Genomic DNA, 18,665 nt, shown 5'->3' with positions numbered 1-18,665 from the left:
AATCAGAACAGAAGCAAGTCAGGATTTCTTCAAATGAGTTCAGAAGCATGTAATAAGGGACCAGGAAGCCCATCTGAAGGATTATTATATTGGCATAATAATAATAATATTAATCCACATTTGTAAAGCGCCAACCATCACCCATAAGGGTCTCTTGGCGCTGGGGGCGGTCGGGAAGATTAAGCAAGGTATTGCCCAGAGTCACATGGTGCCTGGGCTAATCTGCCGCCGGCCCGGTGATCGAACGGTGATCCCCAGATTTCAACGTCAGTCACCCTGGCCTGCAAAAGGAATTGAGTAATAAACAAATTCATGTGAATTGGCATATAACATTGTATGAAAACTGCAAAAAAGGATAATTGTGAACATCTATGTTGCATTAGGAGAGTAGCTTTACAATTTAGAATAGGTAAACTTGTTTGGTCTTGATCTAAGTAATTTTGGTGCTCTGTATTGAATAAATCCTGTGTTTATCTTGGGAGATTTCATTACGTGCTTAAACCTAAAACGGGCGGATAGGATTGTATTAGAAACGTATGTATTATGCTAACTGTCAAATTCACAAGCTTGGCCAATATGAAAATTGCACGGGGAATGCAAAATCTCCTAAGTGTAGAGGGGGGAAGTTTGCCTTCAGGGTCATATGGCGCCCGACCAGCCAGCAAAACAAACTTCACCTCAAGGAAAATGCTCGAAGGTAACGATCATTTGTTGTTGACCATGGGAATACACTTTTAATTGACGGAAAAGGAACAAATACTACGGCTGCAAATTAGTTTCCCCAAACATAGGGTAATTCGCATGTATGAAGCATAGATGGCAGTATTAGTTCTGTTCCCGCTGTCCATAGCACTGAATAGTGATGACTTAATTCATCAGGGGACAATAAAGTTGTATTCTCGAATGATACGAAGAGCAGTTGAGAGTTCGACAGTGCCATTTAATTTGATAAAGGGGATTCATGCGAATACAAAAGGCCTTAATGGTTGTGGGTGATTCAGCTCCCAATGTCAGGACTTGAAAAGAAAACTGAGACTGTTAAAGTGAATTAGGGGCAAATGAGCAAGCAACACTGCCCTGGATAAAACCTTTAGAGAAACTAAGGCAGAATATGCTGATTTATTTAAAAGAAATCAGAAGCTCCTGTATAAATCAAATGGGGAGGAAATGCTGGCCGTGTTTGGCACGAAGGATACAAAGTGCAAAGGGGGGAACATACAATGATAACGCCCCTAAATCGATAGCACCGGAGGAAGACTGGGTCAGTTATCTGTCAAATATATATTCAACATAAATAAGAACATTAGTAGGCAAAGACACAACCCAGACGAGGAACTACTATCGTATTTATCAGAAAAGGTTATAAAAAGATACTTTCATAGTTCAATCTCTTAAGGGAAGCTGGACAACCTTCAGGCAATTAGTATGAAGACCAATATGGAGTGGTGGGCTAAGTTCTTCAGCATTGCTTGTAAACCCTTTATCATCTCGGGTGCACTTTATGGTAATTGGTCAAGTGCATTATAAGGCCAATTCTGAAAATAAATGACCCTTTCCGTCCCAAAAATTATTGCATTATTAGTCTTCTGGATGAAGGGGTGAACATCTATTAGAAAGCTATACTAGAAAACTTGAAAGATATAGAGTAGCATCATCTAGTTCTCACTGAACAAGGCAGCTTTCAAGAAGGGCACTTGACGATGGACTATGGTTTAGTCTATGGGCAATTGCCCAAAAAGGTATGTAAAATAGGGAGAATTTGAAGGTAGTTGCTTGGCAGTACTACAAAAGCAACACTATCAGAATTCGGCCATGGTGATGCTGGATCACTTTCAAGTAACGTTTTACTCAAATACAATTTAAGGCAGGGTTGTGTTCTGGCCCCAACATTATTTGCACTGTACCTTGCAGACTTACCTCCAACTTTATAGACTACTCATTCATTCTCTCCAAGGATGGGGGCAGCATATACCCTGACTACTATATGCAGAAGATTTCAGGGCTGATGACGAAGCCAGTTGGACCGCCATCTGAGGTCCTGTCGGGGGCGGTCAGACCATCAAAGGTCTCTTGGGAGGCGGTTGATCTGACCGCCGGATTTCGATGCATGCATTGTGTACTCTGACCGACTGCTTAAAGACCACCGACTCCGACAGCTTTTCTCCAACCACCGAGATGGCGGTTGTAGACAAACTGCACCCATAGAGCTGTACAGGGGTCTCCGACTGCCGTCCAAATTACGATTTGGGTTTCTGATGACCCAACCTTGGCGTTCCGACTGGCTGCCTCGAGTCGTCGGAAGCGAAGGATTTGGGGTGCATACTAACCCCAATCCACTTTTCTCCAGTAGTCTGCACCGAGTATCCTTTCCTCTAGGTCCACCTTACACCTCGGAAGCTGAACCCCAATGACAACAATCCTGTGGGTGCCGGAAACCAGGTAAGTCCTTCTGTGGCATGTATTCCCACTGACTGGACTGTGCACATTCTGCCACACTCCAGCAAAGAGGTATGGGGGCATACGCCATATCCTCACATGTCAGGCATGTATGTACAATTCATATGAGTTATGTACACTTTTGCAGCAACATATTCAGGGGTATGTGCTCCGCCATAGCGGCAACCACAGCAGTAGCAGCGGTTGCATTGTAATAGGGCGGGGGCAAACTTCCAGGTCTCAGCAGTAGTAAAGGACCCGCAAAGATGGCGGTTGAACGGTCAGTTTGACCGGCATCGTAATCAGACCCTTAGTCATACAGGATTTAATGCAGATAAGGTTACAAAGAAAACGGAATGCCTTTCATAAGTACTGTTAGACCAAGAAACTATTAATAATGAAAAAAGAAAGTTTTTAATAGTTACAAATGTAAGTCTTTTTAGATGACATTGGAGAAATGTTTGTAAAAAAGGCTTTGACCTATAAATATCGGAGTCTGATGTTTAATAGTAAGCTGCAATGGAAGCTGCACCTAGATAATTTAAATACTTGGGTGTTTTTTACAGGAGGTGGGATTAAGAAATCTCAAAGAGACTTTGAGGCCCCTTCAATCAAACCTGTGTTCACAAAGCATAGAGCAATGGTTCCCCTCACTACTACTATATGGGGCGGAGGTTGTATGCCTGGGGTTCCAGATACGTTTGGGGTTTTTGGAATGTATGAATAGAATAGCGAGATTTCTAAATCACGCGGCTACTCCGATGAGTATTCCGACGCTGAGCGGAATGCAAGAGAGCATGTATTCTGCCTCTGTTTTAATTGTATCTTAGCTGGATCCGGTCTATGAAAGCCTTGCAGAAACTATTTCTGTAGGCTCATATGGCACTGTTAGACCAGATTGGACTGGATTAGCCCTCAACAGCCTTTAAAGCCACCTTTTCTTCATAGCCAGGCTGCAAACATTTGTAACTGCTGTGTCTGACACAAACACAAGTTACCTTTGTTCGAACTGTAAGTTGGCCGCAGTACGAGCCTGTTTGCTTGCCTCGAAAAACTTTCCGGACTGTCCCCCAGAATTATGATTATGAAGCAGTAATACTGGAAACAAAGTTGAACTCCATTGCATTTTTCCAAAGCACACATTTCTGGCAGAAATAGCTAGCAACTGTGTTGGACTTGGCCCATTTTGCAGGGTCATCCCTGTACTTTTTGCCTTCCTCCTGTATTTTGTCTGACCTGTTTTTGTTGGTTTTATGACTGTGGGCACTTTACCACTGCTGATCAGTGCTAAAGTGCATATGCCTTCCCTGTTGTAAATTGTTATATGGATTAGTGATTCCATATTTGGCTGGTTTGGTTTACTTGTCAGCCCCTAGTACAGTGCACTGAGTGTTTCCAGGCATTGTAAACCAAATGCTGCTAGTGGGCTTGCAGCACTGGTTGTGCCACCCACAGAAGCAGCCTGTAAACGTGTGTCTCAGGTCTGCCATTGCAGAGCCTGTGTGCAGTCTGGTACTGCCATGTTGACTGGGCACGTGCACCCACTTGCCAGTGCCTAAACCTTCCATTTTCTTCATGTCAGACACCCCTATGGTAGGCCCAAGGGCAGGGTGCATTGTAAGTATAAGGTAGGACAAGCCCTGATGTGTGTGGCATGTCCTAATAGTAAATTACAGTCATTTTCTTGTTTCATTATTGCAAGGCTAACTATTCCCCATAGGCCAGAATGGGCAGTTAGTTTATTACATGTTATAATCCTAACTGACTCAGGGAACTAGGTCGAAATTCGAGTTTAGTATGCCTGAACTCAGAATGATAAAATACATCTTTTAGTGAAGTTGGTTTTAACATTTTGTGTTTGAAAATACCACTTTTAGAAAGTAGGTATTTTCTTTCCTAACTATCCAAGCCTGCCTCTGCTAGGTTGTGTATTCCTTGTCTGGAGTTTGAGTGACATGGCTGGGGGATTCCAGGAGACAGGGTGAGTCAGCCCAGTGGAGAATAGAGAGATCTGCATCTAGATGGGAGCAAGGAGTTGCACCTGGGACTGGAATAGGGCTGTGCCTTCCCTCCATAATGGCTGGGGGATTACAGGAGACAGGGTGAGTCAGCCCAGTGGAGAACAGAGAGATCTGCATCTAGATGGGAGCGAGGAGTTGCACCTGGGACCGGAATAGTGCTGTGCCTTCCCTCCACAATGCTGGCTCCACCTCCTGTGGTGCGTCTGATGTCTCTGCCATGCACTGTGAGAGGAGAGAAGGAGTCATGTCAACAGAGTGCTCCAGGGCTGTGCCTTCCCACCACTATGCTGACTCCAACTCCTGTGGGGCGTCTGATGTCTCTGCCCTGCACTGTGAAAGGAAAAAAGGAGACATATGCTCCAGGACTGACCAGAACTGGTTTGGACTAGGCAAAGGCCCCTCTGCTCTCAGAGGACAAAGGATTTTGGGGTATAAGTATTGGGACCCTGAACCCAAGAAATTAGATCACTTTTGGACAACAAGAAGAAACCTTTTACTGAGGAGAGGAACCTGAAGAAACTGAGGAGAGACTATCCCTAAGCTCAAGTGCTGCTTGGGGGATTGGCCTGCAGTGGTTGCCTGACTGCCAAAGAAAGGAGAAAGGAACTTTATTTCAACTTGTGAAGGATCTCCAAGGGCTTGAGAGAAGAGCTTGCCTCCTGCTGAAGTCTCAGGGACAACAGACTTCAACTCCCAGCTCCCCAGATTTCTTTGGAAGTGCCTGCTGCTGTTTTGTGCCTTCTGAGGGACTGCCTGTTGCAAGGAGCTGGAAACACGACTCAAGAGGGAGAAGCGTGGCGCCGTCGCAACCGTCGCATCGTGGATGTCGCCGCTGTAGCTGACTTATTGCACCGCATCTCAAGAAACGTCCCATAACCGTGAAGAAGCGTGTCGCCGTCGCAGCCATTGCATTGTGGATGACGCCGCGTAGCTGACGCATTGCACCGCATCAAGAGAAGGGTCTCGCAACGAAGGAGGAAGCGTGTCGCTGTCGCAGCCGCTGAATCACTGAGGAAGGATGTCGCCACTGTAGCTGTCGCATTGCGCGCATCACAAGAAGCGCCTCACATCCACATAGAAGCGTGCCGCTGGGGGAGCTGCATTTGTCGCATCACTGACCAAGGGTGTTGCCGCCGCATTTGTGGCATCGAACGGAAGCGTCTCGCATTGTCGGAGAAGAGTGCGCCGCCAAAGCCGCTGTCGTCACATCACTGAACAAGGGTGTCGCCGCTGCAGCTGACGCATCGAGCCGAGACTTCTCGCAACATCGGAGAAGCGTGATGCATCAGGAAGAACTTGACGTCTTTATTTCTTTGCACCGGATCTTTGCCGCATTTCCATCTTGCAACACTTTCGTTGCGCTGCGTGTCGCATGTTAAGGTACATTGACTCAAAGTGTCGCATTTTAAGACCTAAAGAGAACTAAGCTAAAACTATCATTTTAAGTACAGTATTGTGGATTTTTGTCATTTGTGGACTTGTGTTAAATCTTTATAAAGAATACTTATTTTTAATATACAACTTGTGTGGTGTCCATCTGTAGTTTTGTCACTTGATTACTGTATGTGTGTACAAATGCTTTACACACTGCCTCTGAGATAAGCCTGTCTGCTCGTGCCAAGCTACCAAGGGGGTGAGCAGGGGTTATTTTAGGAGTGTTCCTCCTTACCCTGACTAGATGCAAGGATCCCTATTTGTCACAGGTACCTACCTGTGCCAACCAGAGACCCCCAAATCTAACAAACTGTTAAACAAACGTGTCTTCGCTGTGCAATGAGGAAATATGTCATAATGAGTGAGTGAGAGATAGATTATAAAAATGTAGACAATATTTTAACATACAGGATTTTAGATTGGGTGCCCCATTACAGATTTCAAAAAGAGAATTCAAGGAGAGGTGTGCTTTGAGCTCTAGAAATAGAGATCTGAAATACCTGGCCACTAAGAAGTCTGCCACTCTTCTTAAAGAATCCTGGATAAATGCTACAACATTTCTAAATTTGTCTGATATACCCAACCCACCTAAGCGATTATTCATCTTAAAATTTCCAGCAGGGTTGAACCCGGCCTTGCACTAACCGGGTTCTTAGGGATAGTGAAGGGAACTGTGGATGTGGCTTAGGTGGGCATTATTCGCCATCGGTACAGTGGTCCAATGAGTCCTAAAAAGTGTAATACCGACCAAAACAAGTGTATTTTAATATTAGATGCATTATGAGGCTGGGAGTGAACAGCATGACTCCTTTCGATATTAGCAACTCGCTGTTTCTTTCCCGAGTCCAGGTCCTGTAAGATAGCTGCAGTGCCAACGGGACCCTTTCACTCCGGGTTTTCACTGGAGTTAAAAAAAAACCACTTACCATGCAGGAGTCCACTGTTCCGGACTCGTAGCCCGCGCATAGCATTCTGGATGTGATGGTTTTCAGGTCGAAGTAGGACTGGCATTGGTCGAGCGAGATAATGCGGACTTCTCCTTCCTGAAGCTTAAAGGGCACTGCAACGAAACAAGGGCACACGTCATCACATGCATCTCTCAAACGAGCAGTTATGGCACAGTGAACCAAGGAAACATGAACTACTTCATAAAGCAATACAGTAACATGTGCTAAGTGACATTTGAATAAAGGCAAGGGGCTGTATTGTATCGAATGCACTGGTGCCGGCGCAAAACTGCACAGATATCTACGTGCCTAACGGGTGCAGAACTGCTTTTACTCTGATTGGCCAGTGGAAAATGTCATTCAATTGTCGCAGCGCTCGGGTCAATGCAGTGTTGGTGGTGCACTGCACTGGTGGAGTTAGTGTCATCTGTCCAGGGACTGCTACTGTCCCAGCTGGCGAACGGAAGAATACGGAGGCCACTGGTAAGTAAGCGAGTATTGAGGCGCATTAGTGTCTGGTAGCAAAAAGTGCTGCTGTGTAGAAGTGGCATTGCATCATGGGCCACAGGTGTTCATGTAGGCAGCAAGTTTTTGTTTATTACCGCCTTCAAACCTTTAAGGTATGCAGTCGCCATACTAGGATTACTTCTTTGTGCAAAAAGAACATTTATAATCAAGGAACGGTAAGTTCAGGGGGGCTCATTTAAGAGCCGCTGTGTCACTTGTGCGCCACCGGTGCATCACTTTTTACGACACACCAGTGGCATAAAAAATGCGCCATGTTGCGCCATATTTATGAAGTGACGCATCTAGGTAGATGCGTCACTTCGGAAACCCCTGCGCTACATTATACCTGCGCCAGGTATAGTGTATGCAGGGTGGGCGTACCCCCACAAGACAGGGTCGTAGGAGTGGTGCAGCGAAATCTATGAGATTTCGCTGCACCACTTCTAGGATGCCAATGCATCAAAACATTACGCCTGCCTCATGGCAGGCGTATGGGTGACGCAGGCCCTTTCACATGGGGCTTGCCCCATGGAAAGGAACATTGCTGGAGTTGCGTCAGGTTTCCGACACAACTCCAGCAATGCGCCACTTTTTGTGCTGACAGATACGTCAGTTATACTGACATTTCTGTCCTTCCATGCAATATGATGTGTCATATTGTAAATATAACGCATCATTGGTGTCGCAAGGAGGGCGCACTGAGAAGTGACGCATCACTGCTTTTACGCATTCATGCGTCATTTCTCATAAATTAGGCCCAAAGTGTTCAGAAAAAACCCATTGAAGCTACAAAGCCAATCAGCCGACTCTTCCAGGAAATGCCACCTATGAGGTCATGCTTCTGCCTTTTCAATGACATACATCTGTAGAGACCAAACTTATTTCATAATTGTGACACCGCTTTAGCGTAGAAAGCACTGCCGTACAGTAGGGAGAGGATACCTACTCCTATTCTTGGACATACCCCAGCATGCCTTTGAGGGGCGGAAAAGGCTCACAGACACAAACTGGGCTCTGAGGCACCGGATGTGAACACATGAGGCTACGTGATTCCAAGGAAGACTAAGTCAGAGAGATCACTGATGTAAGGTTCTCAAAGCACTAGACGACATATGCAAAGCCCCTGGTGAGTGAGCAGATATCTGGAGGCTAGAAAAAATGTGTATTACATGTAGTGAACACCTGAAAAGAACCAAAGATTAAGCCTAACACCAGAATCTAGAAGAAGTGAGGAAAACAATGGGCTATTCAGGAGAATTACCCATACAGAAACCCTGCATGGTGCTTTTAATACCACCCAAAACTTGAAACTTGGTGCTACTGGAGCCATTTAAGTTTCAGAGACCTCTGTGGCGAAACATTAACAGAGAAATACCTCTAGGGGAATTACGATAAGGTTGGAAGAGCACCCGAAATGCCAGGCCCTGTATTTACAGGATGATCAAGCCCCTGGTATGACCAAGGTGCATTTGCACATAACAGAGCATATTACTTGTAGCCTGCAAATAGCAGAAGACCTTGTTAGTCGCTGGACAGGGTGTGAGTTGCATCACAGGACTAAAGTCTCAAGTGTCAGGGTGAACGCCAGTATGAAGGGTTCTGTGGACTGGGAGCAAATCGTCAGTGTTACTCTAACATAAAAAAAGGACTCAACCCGGGTTGTAGCTACTATTGGTGCAGCACGTGCAGTGGCACCAGGGCCCAGAGTTCTGAGGAGCCAATCCAGACCCATACATTTCTGTATTTTACTATCCCAATAGCAGTCAAAGGGGCAATTGTCCTTGTCTGCACCAGGCCCACTGCATCCTTGCTACACTAATACGTACAACACTGCATTTGCCCTTTGCAAAACATGGCGAACCTGTGCACTGGCATTTGCTGCATGCACACAGATAACCACAGATGGTATGTTACATTTTCCACACATCATTTTCAACGACTTACTTTTAGATAGCATTTTTTATAAATCACATATTTATTTACAACGCATGCATGTAAGTCGTCGAAAATGTAACATAACAAGAGGACCAGTGGTCGAAGTGGGGAAAAAACGTAGGGGAACTGTGGGCAGAGAACCAGAGGGCGGGAATAACCCATGGATTGGATCAGTGGGCGGAGTGCGAGGTGTGGCCAGAATGCACAAAACATTCCAATCTTTAGTATTTGTTTTGCATTTCACTGACCAGTTACAGATTATTATGTTATTTAATTCAACCAATTGATACACATGATTATTTAAGGTTTAATATGAGTTATTGACATTAAAATACATTCACAAAGTGGGATACGTTTCCAATCACAGATGTCCCGAACACGCTTAAATGTGGAAGCACAAGCCATTTGTTTCCGAGACATGGAGTTTCTCTCGTCAGCACTTCTCCTCCTTTTTTCCACAAGGGCAGTTCACACATGAATAGCAAGATAGTTTGCAAATGTTTTCTATATAATTATGGCTCTGCCATATTTGACACATAACACATCTGCTACATAATCTGACAATTTTAACTTATAAACTGTTTGTAGCTCGAACGGATCAAAAGTTCCTAAAATGTGACTTGTGTTGCTGCAAAGTGAACAGCCCTTTGTAAAGGTTGGCTGATGACCTTTCTCACTGCCTTATTTGTATGTTACACTGGTACTAATAAGGCAAAATCTTTCCAGAGACTGTTTGCATGTGAAATATGTCAAAATAATAAAGTATCAGAAAACATACTGCAATACGCTGCGTGGACCAGGGTTCGATTCCCCGCCTCGGCGGGTCTCGGGCTCAAAATTCCACGGACTCGACAATTCTCGCTCCGGTGCCTACTCGAATCACGGAGTCACACTCTGCAACTCTGGGTAATAGCTTGCTTAATCTCCACGACGGCCCCTCGCGGCGGGATGCCTGGCTTTCACCTTGTGGACACCCTGCCGGGGTTTCTCACAGGGGAATACCAGGACGGGTTCCCTAAGCAAGCGCCAGGATGCCCTTTGGGTGACAGGTTTGCGCTATATAAGTACACCTACATTTACATTTACATTTACATTATTTAGTCAACACTGCAGCATCATTTTGTCCTCCTTTGCTGCATAAATCAGGTGGCCCCAAAAGCAGGCAACACATGTTAAAAGTGCTTGAAGCAGAGAGACCAAGAAGTTTGCGAAGTTTGCAAACTTAGCTTGTTGTGCGTGCAAATGCTGATCCCTGATGAGTTGCATATACTATTGCTGAAACAAGGCCAATGGAGGTACCAATAGCTGAGACTGACTCTCCTCAAGGGCAGGGCCAGCTTTAGTGCTGGTGGTGCTCTGTGCAACAATGTTCGTTGGTGCCCCCCAAAGACTACCTCTGCCACGGATTCCCTCACTACCCCCCTTTAACAGTGCCCCTCAAGTCCCCATAACTACACTCTCTCTCAGATGCATCTAATTTGATTGACAGCACCACTCATACCATTGTAGGGTGTCAGAGCACTTTATATCACACACATTACACAGAGGCAATCAATTATACGTGTGTAAAGAACAAGTTACTTACCTTCGGTAACGCTTTTTCTGGTGGATACAGTATCTGCCTGTGGATTCCTCACCTTGTGAATATCCCCTTGCGTCAGCAACATTTGGAAATTCTTTTTGTAGCTTCGCGCCGACGATGTCACAGAGGCACGACACCGCGCGCGACTCCGCTGATGTCAACGACTCCATAATAGGCCCACGCCGGCGTGATGACATCAGTTCCGCCCTTTTTTCCGTGCCTTCGAGACACACGGACGGACCAACATCAGTAGATATATACACAGTATACACAAAACACAAATGTCAAGATAACACACACAGTGTGAAACCAAGCATAAAAGCAATTGAAATAAAACTTTTCCTTCAACAATAAAAACATCACAGTTACTCAGGTATAGAAGAGTGGACAACGGGGAGGCGGGTGGGTCAGTGAGGAATCCACAGGCAGATACTGTATCCACCAGAAAAAGGGTTACCGAAGGTAAGTAACTTGTTCTTCTGATGGATACATCTGCCAGTGGATTCCTCACCTTGTGAATAGATTCCCACAGCAGTCCCCACTCCCGGAGGAGGGTGTCCACTCCTCTATACCAGAAAATCCTGGAGGACAGAACGCGCAAAGTGGCCTTGCCTCCTCACTTCAGTATTCAAGCAGTAATGCTTCGCGAAAGTGTGGTGGGAGGCCCAAGTTTCCGCTTTACAAATGTCTTCAACAGGAACACCCCTAGACAAAGCAGATGTTGAAGACTTTGCTCTAGTAGAGTGGTCTCTTATACCCTCTGGAGGTTCCTTACCAGCCAGGGCATAGCAGATATTGATGCATAGTATTATCCATCTCGAAAGTATGCGCTTGTGCACAGCTCTTCCTTTTCTGCAGCCAGCAAATCCAACAAACAGCTGATCATCAATTCGATAGTCTTTTGTCCAATCAAGATAAAAGCTCACCACCCTCTTAGGGTCCAGACGGTGAAGCCGCTCCTCCTCCTTGGAAGAGTGAGGGGGAGGATAGAAGGTAGGAAGGGTAATAGACTGTCCTAGATGGAAAGGAGTAACCACCTTAGGCAGAAAAGCAGCCCTGGTCCAAAGAACCATTCGTTCATTCGTGAATGGTCAAGAATGGGGGCTTTGAACTAAGAGCTTGAAGCTCACTCACCCTCCTTGCCGAGGTAATTGCAACTAGGAAAACCGTCCTAAAGGACAACAACCTCAAGGGACAATTATGTACAGGTTCAAAAGGGGAACCCAATAAAAAACTTAAGCACCAGATTCAAGTCCCATTGAGGCACAATAAAAGGAGTAGGAGGAAATTTATTCGTAAGGCCCTTCAGAAATCTTAAAACAATAGGAGATTTAAATAAGGACGGCTGATCCGGCAGGCAAGAAATGCCAACAAAGCCGAAAGATAACCTTTCACTGTTGCCACAGTAAAGCCTTGCTGCGCTAAAGAAAGAGCAAATAGAAGTATATCTGACAAACGAGCCCTCAAAGGGTCAATGGACTTCTCCCCACACCAAGTCACAAATTTAGACCATCTGTATGAATAGATTGACTTGGAGTCATGCCTGGCCGATAGAATGACATCCACCACATCATGTGAGAGAGAAAAGGAATTCAGGTTGCCCCGTTCAATCTCCAGGCATGAAGGTGTAAGGTCTGGAGGTGGGGGTGTAGAACCTGCCCCTCCATCTGAGAGAGGAGATCTACCCTGAAAGGGAGACGGAGCGGCGGGCACGAGGAGAGGTGGAGAAGATCTGTGAACCACACCCTTCTTGGCCAATCCGGGGCGATCAATATAACTTGGGCCCGGTCTTTGCGAATCTGCCTCAGAACCCGAGGAATCAAGGGTATGGGTGGAAACGCGTAAAGGAGTTGCGAGCCCCAACTCAACTGAAATGCGTCCCCCAAGGCTCCCTGCATCGGAAACTGGAGGCTGCAGAATGACGGGCAGTGAGCATTCTCACAAGTGGCGAACAGGTTCACCTGAGGAGTCCCCCACGTCCGAAAGACGTGACGAACTACCTCTGGATGAAGCCTCCACTCGTGGTCGGCTGAGAACTGCCGACTGAGACTGTCTGCATGCACGTTCAGAACTCCGGCCAGATTATTTGCCATCAGACAAATCTGATGATCCTGAACCCGGGACCAGAGACGCAGAGCCTCTCTGCAGAGACACTGCAACCCTACTCCTCCCTGCTTGTTTACATACCACATCGCGATGTTGTTGCCCGTCAGGACCTGAACCGTCCGCCCGCGAAGGGAAGGGAGGAAGGCCTTGAGCGCCAGACGTATCTCTCTCCCGCAATTCCAGAAGGTTGATGTGAAGCAACCTTTCCTCTGGAGACCAAAGACCCTTGATCTCCAGATCCCCCAGATGAGCACCCCACCTTAGAGTGGACGCATCCGTTATCACTGTGGCCACCGCCGGAGGAAGTTGGAAAAACTTTCCTTGAGACAGATTGCCCCCTACACTCCACCAAGACTGATTCGCTGCAGTTTCTCTGGAGATCCTGATGGACTCCCTGAGATCTCCGTTGTGTTGATACCACTGCCTGCGGAGGCACCACTGGGGTGCCCTCATATGCCAGCATGCATGGTTGACCAACAGAATGCAGGAAGCCATCAGACCGAGCAGACAAAGGACCTTCAGGACTGGAACGACCGCCCCATTGTGAAATAAAGGAATCATTTCCTGTATGTCGCGAATCCTTTGAGGCGGAGGGAATGCCCGACATACAGTTGTATCCAGTACTGCACATATGAACAGGTTGCGCTGGGAGGGCACCAGGTGAGATTTGGGTACATTTATTGATAAATCCAACCTGTACAACAACTGAGTTGTGACTTGCAGATGATGGAGCCCTTTCTCCGGAGATTCTGCTTTGATCAGCCAATCGTCTAGATAAGGGAATACCGGAACCCATGACCTTCTGAGATGTGCAGCCACCACTGCCATCACCTTGGTGAAAACTCGAGGCGCAGTAGTAAGACCAAACGGAAGGACCGCAAACTGGTAGTGCTGCGATCCCACCGTAAAACAGAGATACTTCCTGTGCGACTTCAGAATGGTGATGTGGAAATACGCATCCTGCAAGTCGATCGACACCATCCAGTCTTCTTCCAGCAGCCCTCAAAGAACCTGCGCAAGGGTCAGTATCTTGAACTTCTCCTGCTTCAGGTAAAGGTTCAAGATCCTGAGATCCAGGATTGGACGAAGTCTGCCATCCTTTTTGGGGATCAGGAAATACCGGGAGTAGCACCCCTGACCCCTCTCCTGCTCTGGAACCACCTCTATCGCACCCTTTCTGAACAGAGCCAGGACTTCTTCCTGCAAGAGCAGCAGGTGGTCCTCCGCACAAAAACCTTGGCAAGGAGGGTAATTGGGGGGAAATTCCCAAAAGGGAAGAGCATACCCATTCTCCACGAGATTGAGAACCCAAAGATCCGATGTAATCAATTCCCAATCTCGTAGAAAATGGGTAAGCCGGCCCCCCACTGGGCCCACATGATCCGGAATGGCGGATCTAGGGCTGCTTTGCTGTGGTGGCAGGGGGTTGGGAAGAGGTAGAGGAGGAGGAGGAGGCCCGACGACCCCTAGGACGAGCTCTTTGCCTGCCTCTGTACGACTTGTACAGCGTATTTTGCTGCTGCTGTTGTGGCTGTCTGTAGGTCCGAAAGTAAGACCTGCCAAAACCGCTGAACCTCTTCCCCGCAGTACCTCTGGACTGTAGGCCCAAAGATCTCGCTGTCGCTCTGCTGTCCTTGAACCTTTCTAAAGCAGCATCAGCCTTCTTTCCAAACAATCCTGACCCATCAAAGGGCAAATCCATCAGGGCAGCTTGGACATCCGCAGAGAATTCAGAGGATTTAAGCCATGCCGCTCTTCTTGTGGCCACTGAAGAACCCATCACTCTTGCCACCGAGTCAGCAGTGTCCAGACCACTCTGAATGACCTGTCTAGCGGCAGTCTGAGTGTCAGTAATCATCTCTTGAAAACCCTTCCTATCCTCCTCAGGACGCTTTGGAACCAGCTGTTTGACTGAATCCATCAATGCATGGATATAGCATCCCATAAGACAAGTAGCATTAGTCGATTTGAGCGCCATGCTTGCTGAGGAAAATACTTTTTTAGCAGCCTGTTCCTGCTTCTTTGATTCCTTATCCCTAGGAAACTGTGGAAAAGCGCCCACAGATTTTTTCGAGCAGGCCGCCTGCACAACCAAGCTCTCTGTTAAGGGTTGTGTGGATAAAAAGTCCGGATCACCAGGCGCCACCCTCTACCTTCTTGCAACCGCCCTCGAAACAGCAGGGGCTGTTAGCGGTCTTTTCCAAACCTCAGATATAGGCTCCGCCAAAGCATCATTGAAAGGGAGCATAGGCTCGACCACAGAGGTAGGCGAATGAAGGACTTCAGTCAGTATATTAGCTTTACACTCTGCAGTAGGAAGTGCTATATTCAACAGGTCTGCAGCCTCCCTAATAACCACGTGATAAGGTGTCACATCCTTAGAAGGGGCGACAGAAACAGAGGCCAAATCCCTATCAGGAGACAGCTCAAGACTACTAGCCTCTCTCAGATCATCGAAAAGATCCTCTGAATCCTGCAGCTCACCCTCTTCCATTTCCCCTTCACTGTACCTCTGCTCTTCCAGAAGTCTCTGTGCCTCACGCCTCGACCTCTCCTTCATGAATTAAGTCGACGGATCCGGAATCGACTCCGTCGGAGCCGGCGTCGAGCCCGAAGCCGGAGGACCAGACCGCTGAACACGAGGTCGGATCGGATTCGGCATCGGCGTCGAAGGTCTTGGCGTCGAAGGCTTCGGCAGCGCCGAGAAAAGCCAAGGCGGCGTGGGAGCCAGCATGAATGGCATAAAAAACGGCGCAGGAGCGTAAGTCTGGGGGATACCCAGATTGTATGCTAATGGACCCGTGGGACCAACCGGTGCACCAGAGGGGTACATAGCCCTTGAATACACTCCATACATAGCATTCAGGAACTGAGTAGGGTCCTGACCTGGAGCAGGAAAAGCTGGATAAGAGCCCACAGGTTGCTCTCGAGGGAGCAGAGTCTTCTCAAATTCGACCTCCACCTCAGGCTGGTGCACCGGTGTCGACGAACCCGCAGGCAACGGAGCCTCCTCTTCTTCTCCTCCCTCACCCTCCTGGTCAGAAGAATGAGTCGGAGCCGGAGAAGGATTTGACAACGGCTTCGGTGAATGAACAGGCGAAGCCTCACCTTCGGAGACTTGAACATCCGGAGTCGGAGCCTCCACTTCCTTGCGAAGCAACTTCACCTGCGACTTCAGTCTCGAGTCCTTCCCAGAGTGATGGCGAGACTCATGAGATCTCTTAATGTGCTTCTTCCTCGACGACTTTGAAGCATGCACCGAAGACGACCTAGAACGCGACTTCGAGCGAGACCTCAACCTCGAACGACGAGTCCGTGACCTTGACCTCTTCTTGTCCTTCCTGCTCTTTAACTTTGCCACAAGGAGTTTCTCCTCCCTCTCACGGAGAGCCTTGGGATTCATTTTCTCACAGGACAAACATTCCTCGACGTCATGGTCCGAACTCAAACACCAAACACAGCACTCGTGCGGATCCGTAATAGACATCATTGTGCCGCACTCTCCGCAGGGCTTGAATCCAGTCTTCTTCGTGGACATCTCGACACAAAGAAGCAAAAGGACACCGAAAAGAAACAAACAGTAACAAAGTTACCAACAGCTACAGAGGATCCCTAGAAACCGTTAGCGTCGACGACGCGTCAAAAAGGGAACTGATGTCATCACGCCGGCGTGGGCCTATTATGGAGACGGTGACGTCAGTGGAGTCGCGCGCGGTGTCGTGCCTCTGTGACGTCGTCCACGTCGGCGCGAAGCTACAAAAAGGAAATTTCCGAATGTTGCTGAAGCAAGGGGATATTCACAAGGTGAGGAATCCACTGGCAGATGTATCCATCAGAATCACTGTATAGGAAATTTTACATAAGAAAAAGGACTACAAGGTGTAGGAGTCACATGACAACCACACTAGTAGGAACTATAGTTTAATATTGATTGGTCTGGGGGAACACAAACTGAGAATTTAAAACATAATACCATGGTTCAGGGTTCTCTCTAATAATCAGAATTGATTTCCATCTGAATGAACACCTTTTGAAACATTAGGATAGTCAAAGTCTTGGGGGGGAAACATAACGCTCTAATTTATACCTTGCAGTTTGCATGCAGCTCTTAGATGACAGTTAATAGTTCACAGTTCTATGTTAGGATTTTAACTTATAAACCACATTAAACAAAAGGATCTTTCTGACAAAAGCAGTAGCCCACCGACCTATTTACATTATGTGCACTTTGTGATATGTATGGTACATGTTCTTTGCAGCAGGCACATTAACCCTCTGCACTACCTTTCAATGAGTCCAAACTTCCACTAGACAAAACTCTGATCTCTCTCTCTAGGAAGTACATTAATCACCAGAGTTATCATGACATTTTTATTGTTTCCAAAAACTACTGGAGGCCAGGAAGGAGGCAGCAAGTGTTTTTAAAATCATAATATACTTGCAGACACAGCACCCACACTCAAAGTCAGCACCCAGTGCGGTCATACTGGTCGCACTGCCCTAGAGTCGGCCCTTCTCAAGGGTCCTGTGACCTCAGTGACCGAGTCGCTCTAGGGTGTGCTGCTTCGTAGGCCTGCCCCCAAGACTGGAGTTAAACTTCAGTATTGATTGTAGGGGACAGACATCAAGGTTAACCTACACTTGCCACCGCTAGGGTCCATCTGCTGGTGCTAAAACACTAGGGCTTCCAAGGTCTAGCTGGGCCTTCTAACAGGAATGTGCTCCCTCAGGAGAGTGGTCCGGTGGACTGGTCATGATGGCTGAACTTGGTTCCCCAGTTCCAAAGTCGACAGGTCTGGCCAGAGTACCACATCCTCTTCCTCACTGAACACCATACTGCCCTTAGAGAAACTTGCACTGCCTTCAACTACAACCCAATTGTAACCCGCAGTAAACAACTGGATACAACATAATTCAAATTATGCACTAGAAAAGGGCAATATGCTGCCCAAAAAAAAATAACAACATTCCAGAAAAGCAAACACTCATAGGGAATGCAAGATTAAGTAAAGCATGTGAAATGTAAGCTGGAACAACATGGTTGCCTTAAAGCTTTAACACTCATTATTCTGAAATCAATGAGTGTTTTTTTCCTGAAAAGCTAAGGACCGGATTACAGGGCTCGAAAGGGACCCGTTTCAATGTCCATTGCTTATATCTATACAAAACGTAAGCAGCACGGTAAAAAGACCACATCCGTGAACACAGCTGCGTTACACATTTTGTTTTCCAATCCACCCAGCATTCAGGCATTGCAGTACCTCCAGGATTGCAGTACTTCCCCACCTGGGGAAATTAATGATGTTCAAAGAAAGACAAGAAAACAAAAGTAGCGCTTCACTGGCAAACTCTGTGAAGTGACACTAATATGTTTGGGTGCGCATAAAATCAATCTGGCCACTTTGCGACCACTCTGCCTTGCTTTATTATTTATTTTTTTAATCTATTTTTCGTATTTTGAACCTTTTATTCCAGAGGCTACACTATGGAAAAGAAAAATGTCAGAAAAAGACAACAAAAGTTGTATTATTTTTTGGATCAATTTCACAAGGGAACAAATAAACACAAGGAGGAAAGAAAGGGTGAGAACTGTTTCTTTAAGCCACGGTTTTCAGTAAGCGAAGTGGAGCAAGTCATAAAGAGAGGGTGTAAGACAAGAAAGAGAGGGGGGCAGCTGCCAGCGGCAGAGCAGAAGTG

General features: G+C 46.8%; 1 protein-coding gene across 3 annotated transcripts in view; it reads right to left on the bottom strand.

The window, feature by feature from the left end:
• CORIN (corin, serine peptidase) overlaps positions 1–18,665 on the bottom strand; it is a 1,859,037-nt gene that overhangs the window by 23,465 nt on the left and 1,816,907 nt on the right. For all 3 annotated transcript variants that reach the window (XM_078678226.1, XM_078678228.1, XM_078678227.1), the window contains exon 21: positions 6,818–6,951. In XM_078678226.1, the coding sequence (XP_078534352.1) occupies positions 6,818–6,951 (134 nt within the window). The remainder of the gene's footprint in view (positions 1–6,817; positions 6,952–18,665) is intronic.

Source organism: Lissotriton helveticus, chromosome 2_2 (genome assembly GCF_964261635.1).
Source record: "Lissotriton helveticus chromosome 2_2, aLisHel1.1, whole genome shotgun sequence".
NCBI classification, from domain to species: Eukaryota; Metazoa; Chordata; class Amphibia; order Caudata; family Salamandridae; genus Lissotriton; species Lissotriton helveticus.
This window is presented reverse-complemented; position numbering and strand designations above follow the sequence as displayed.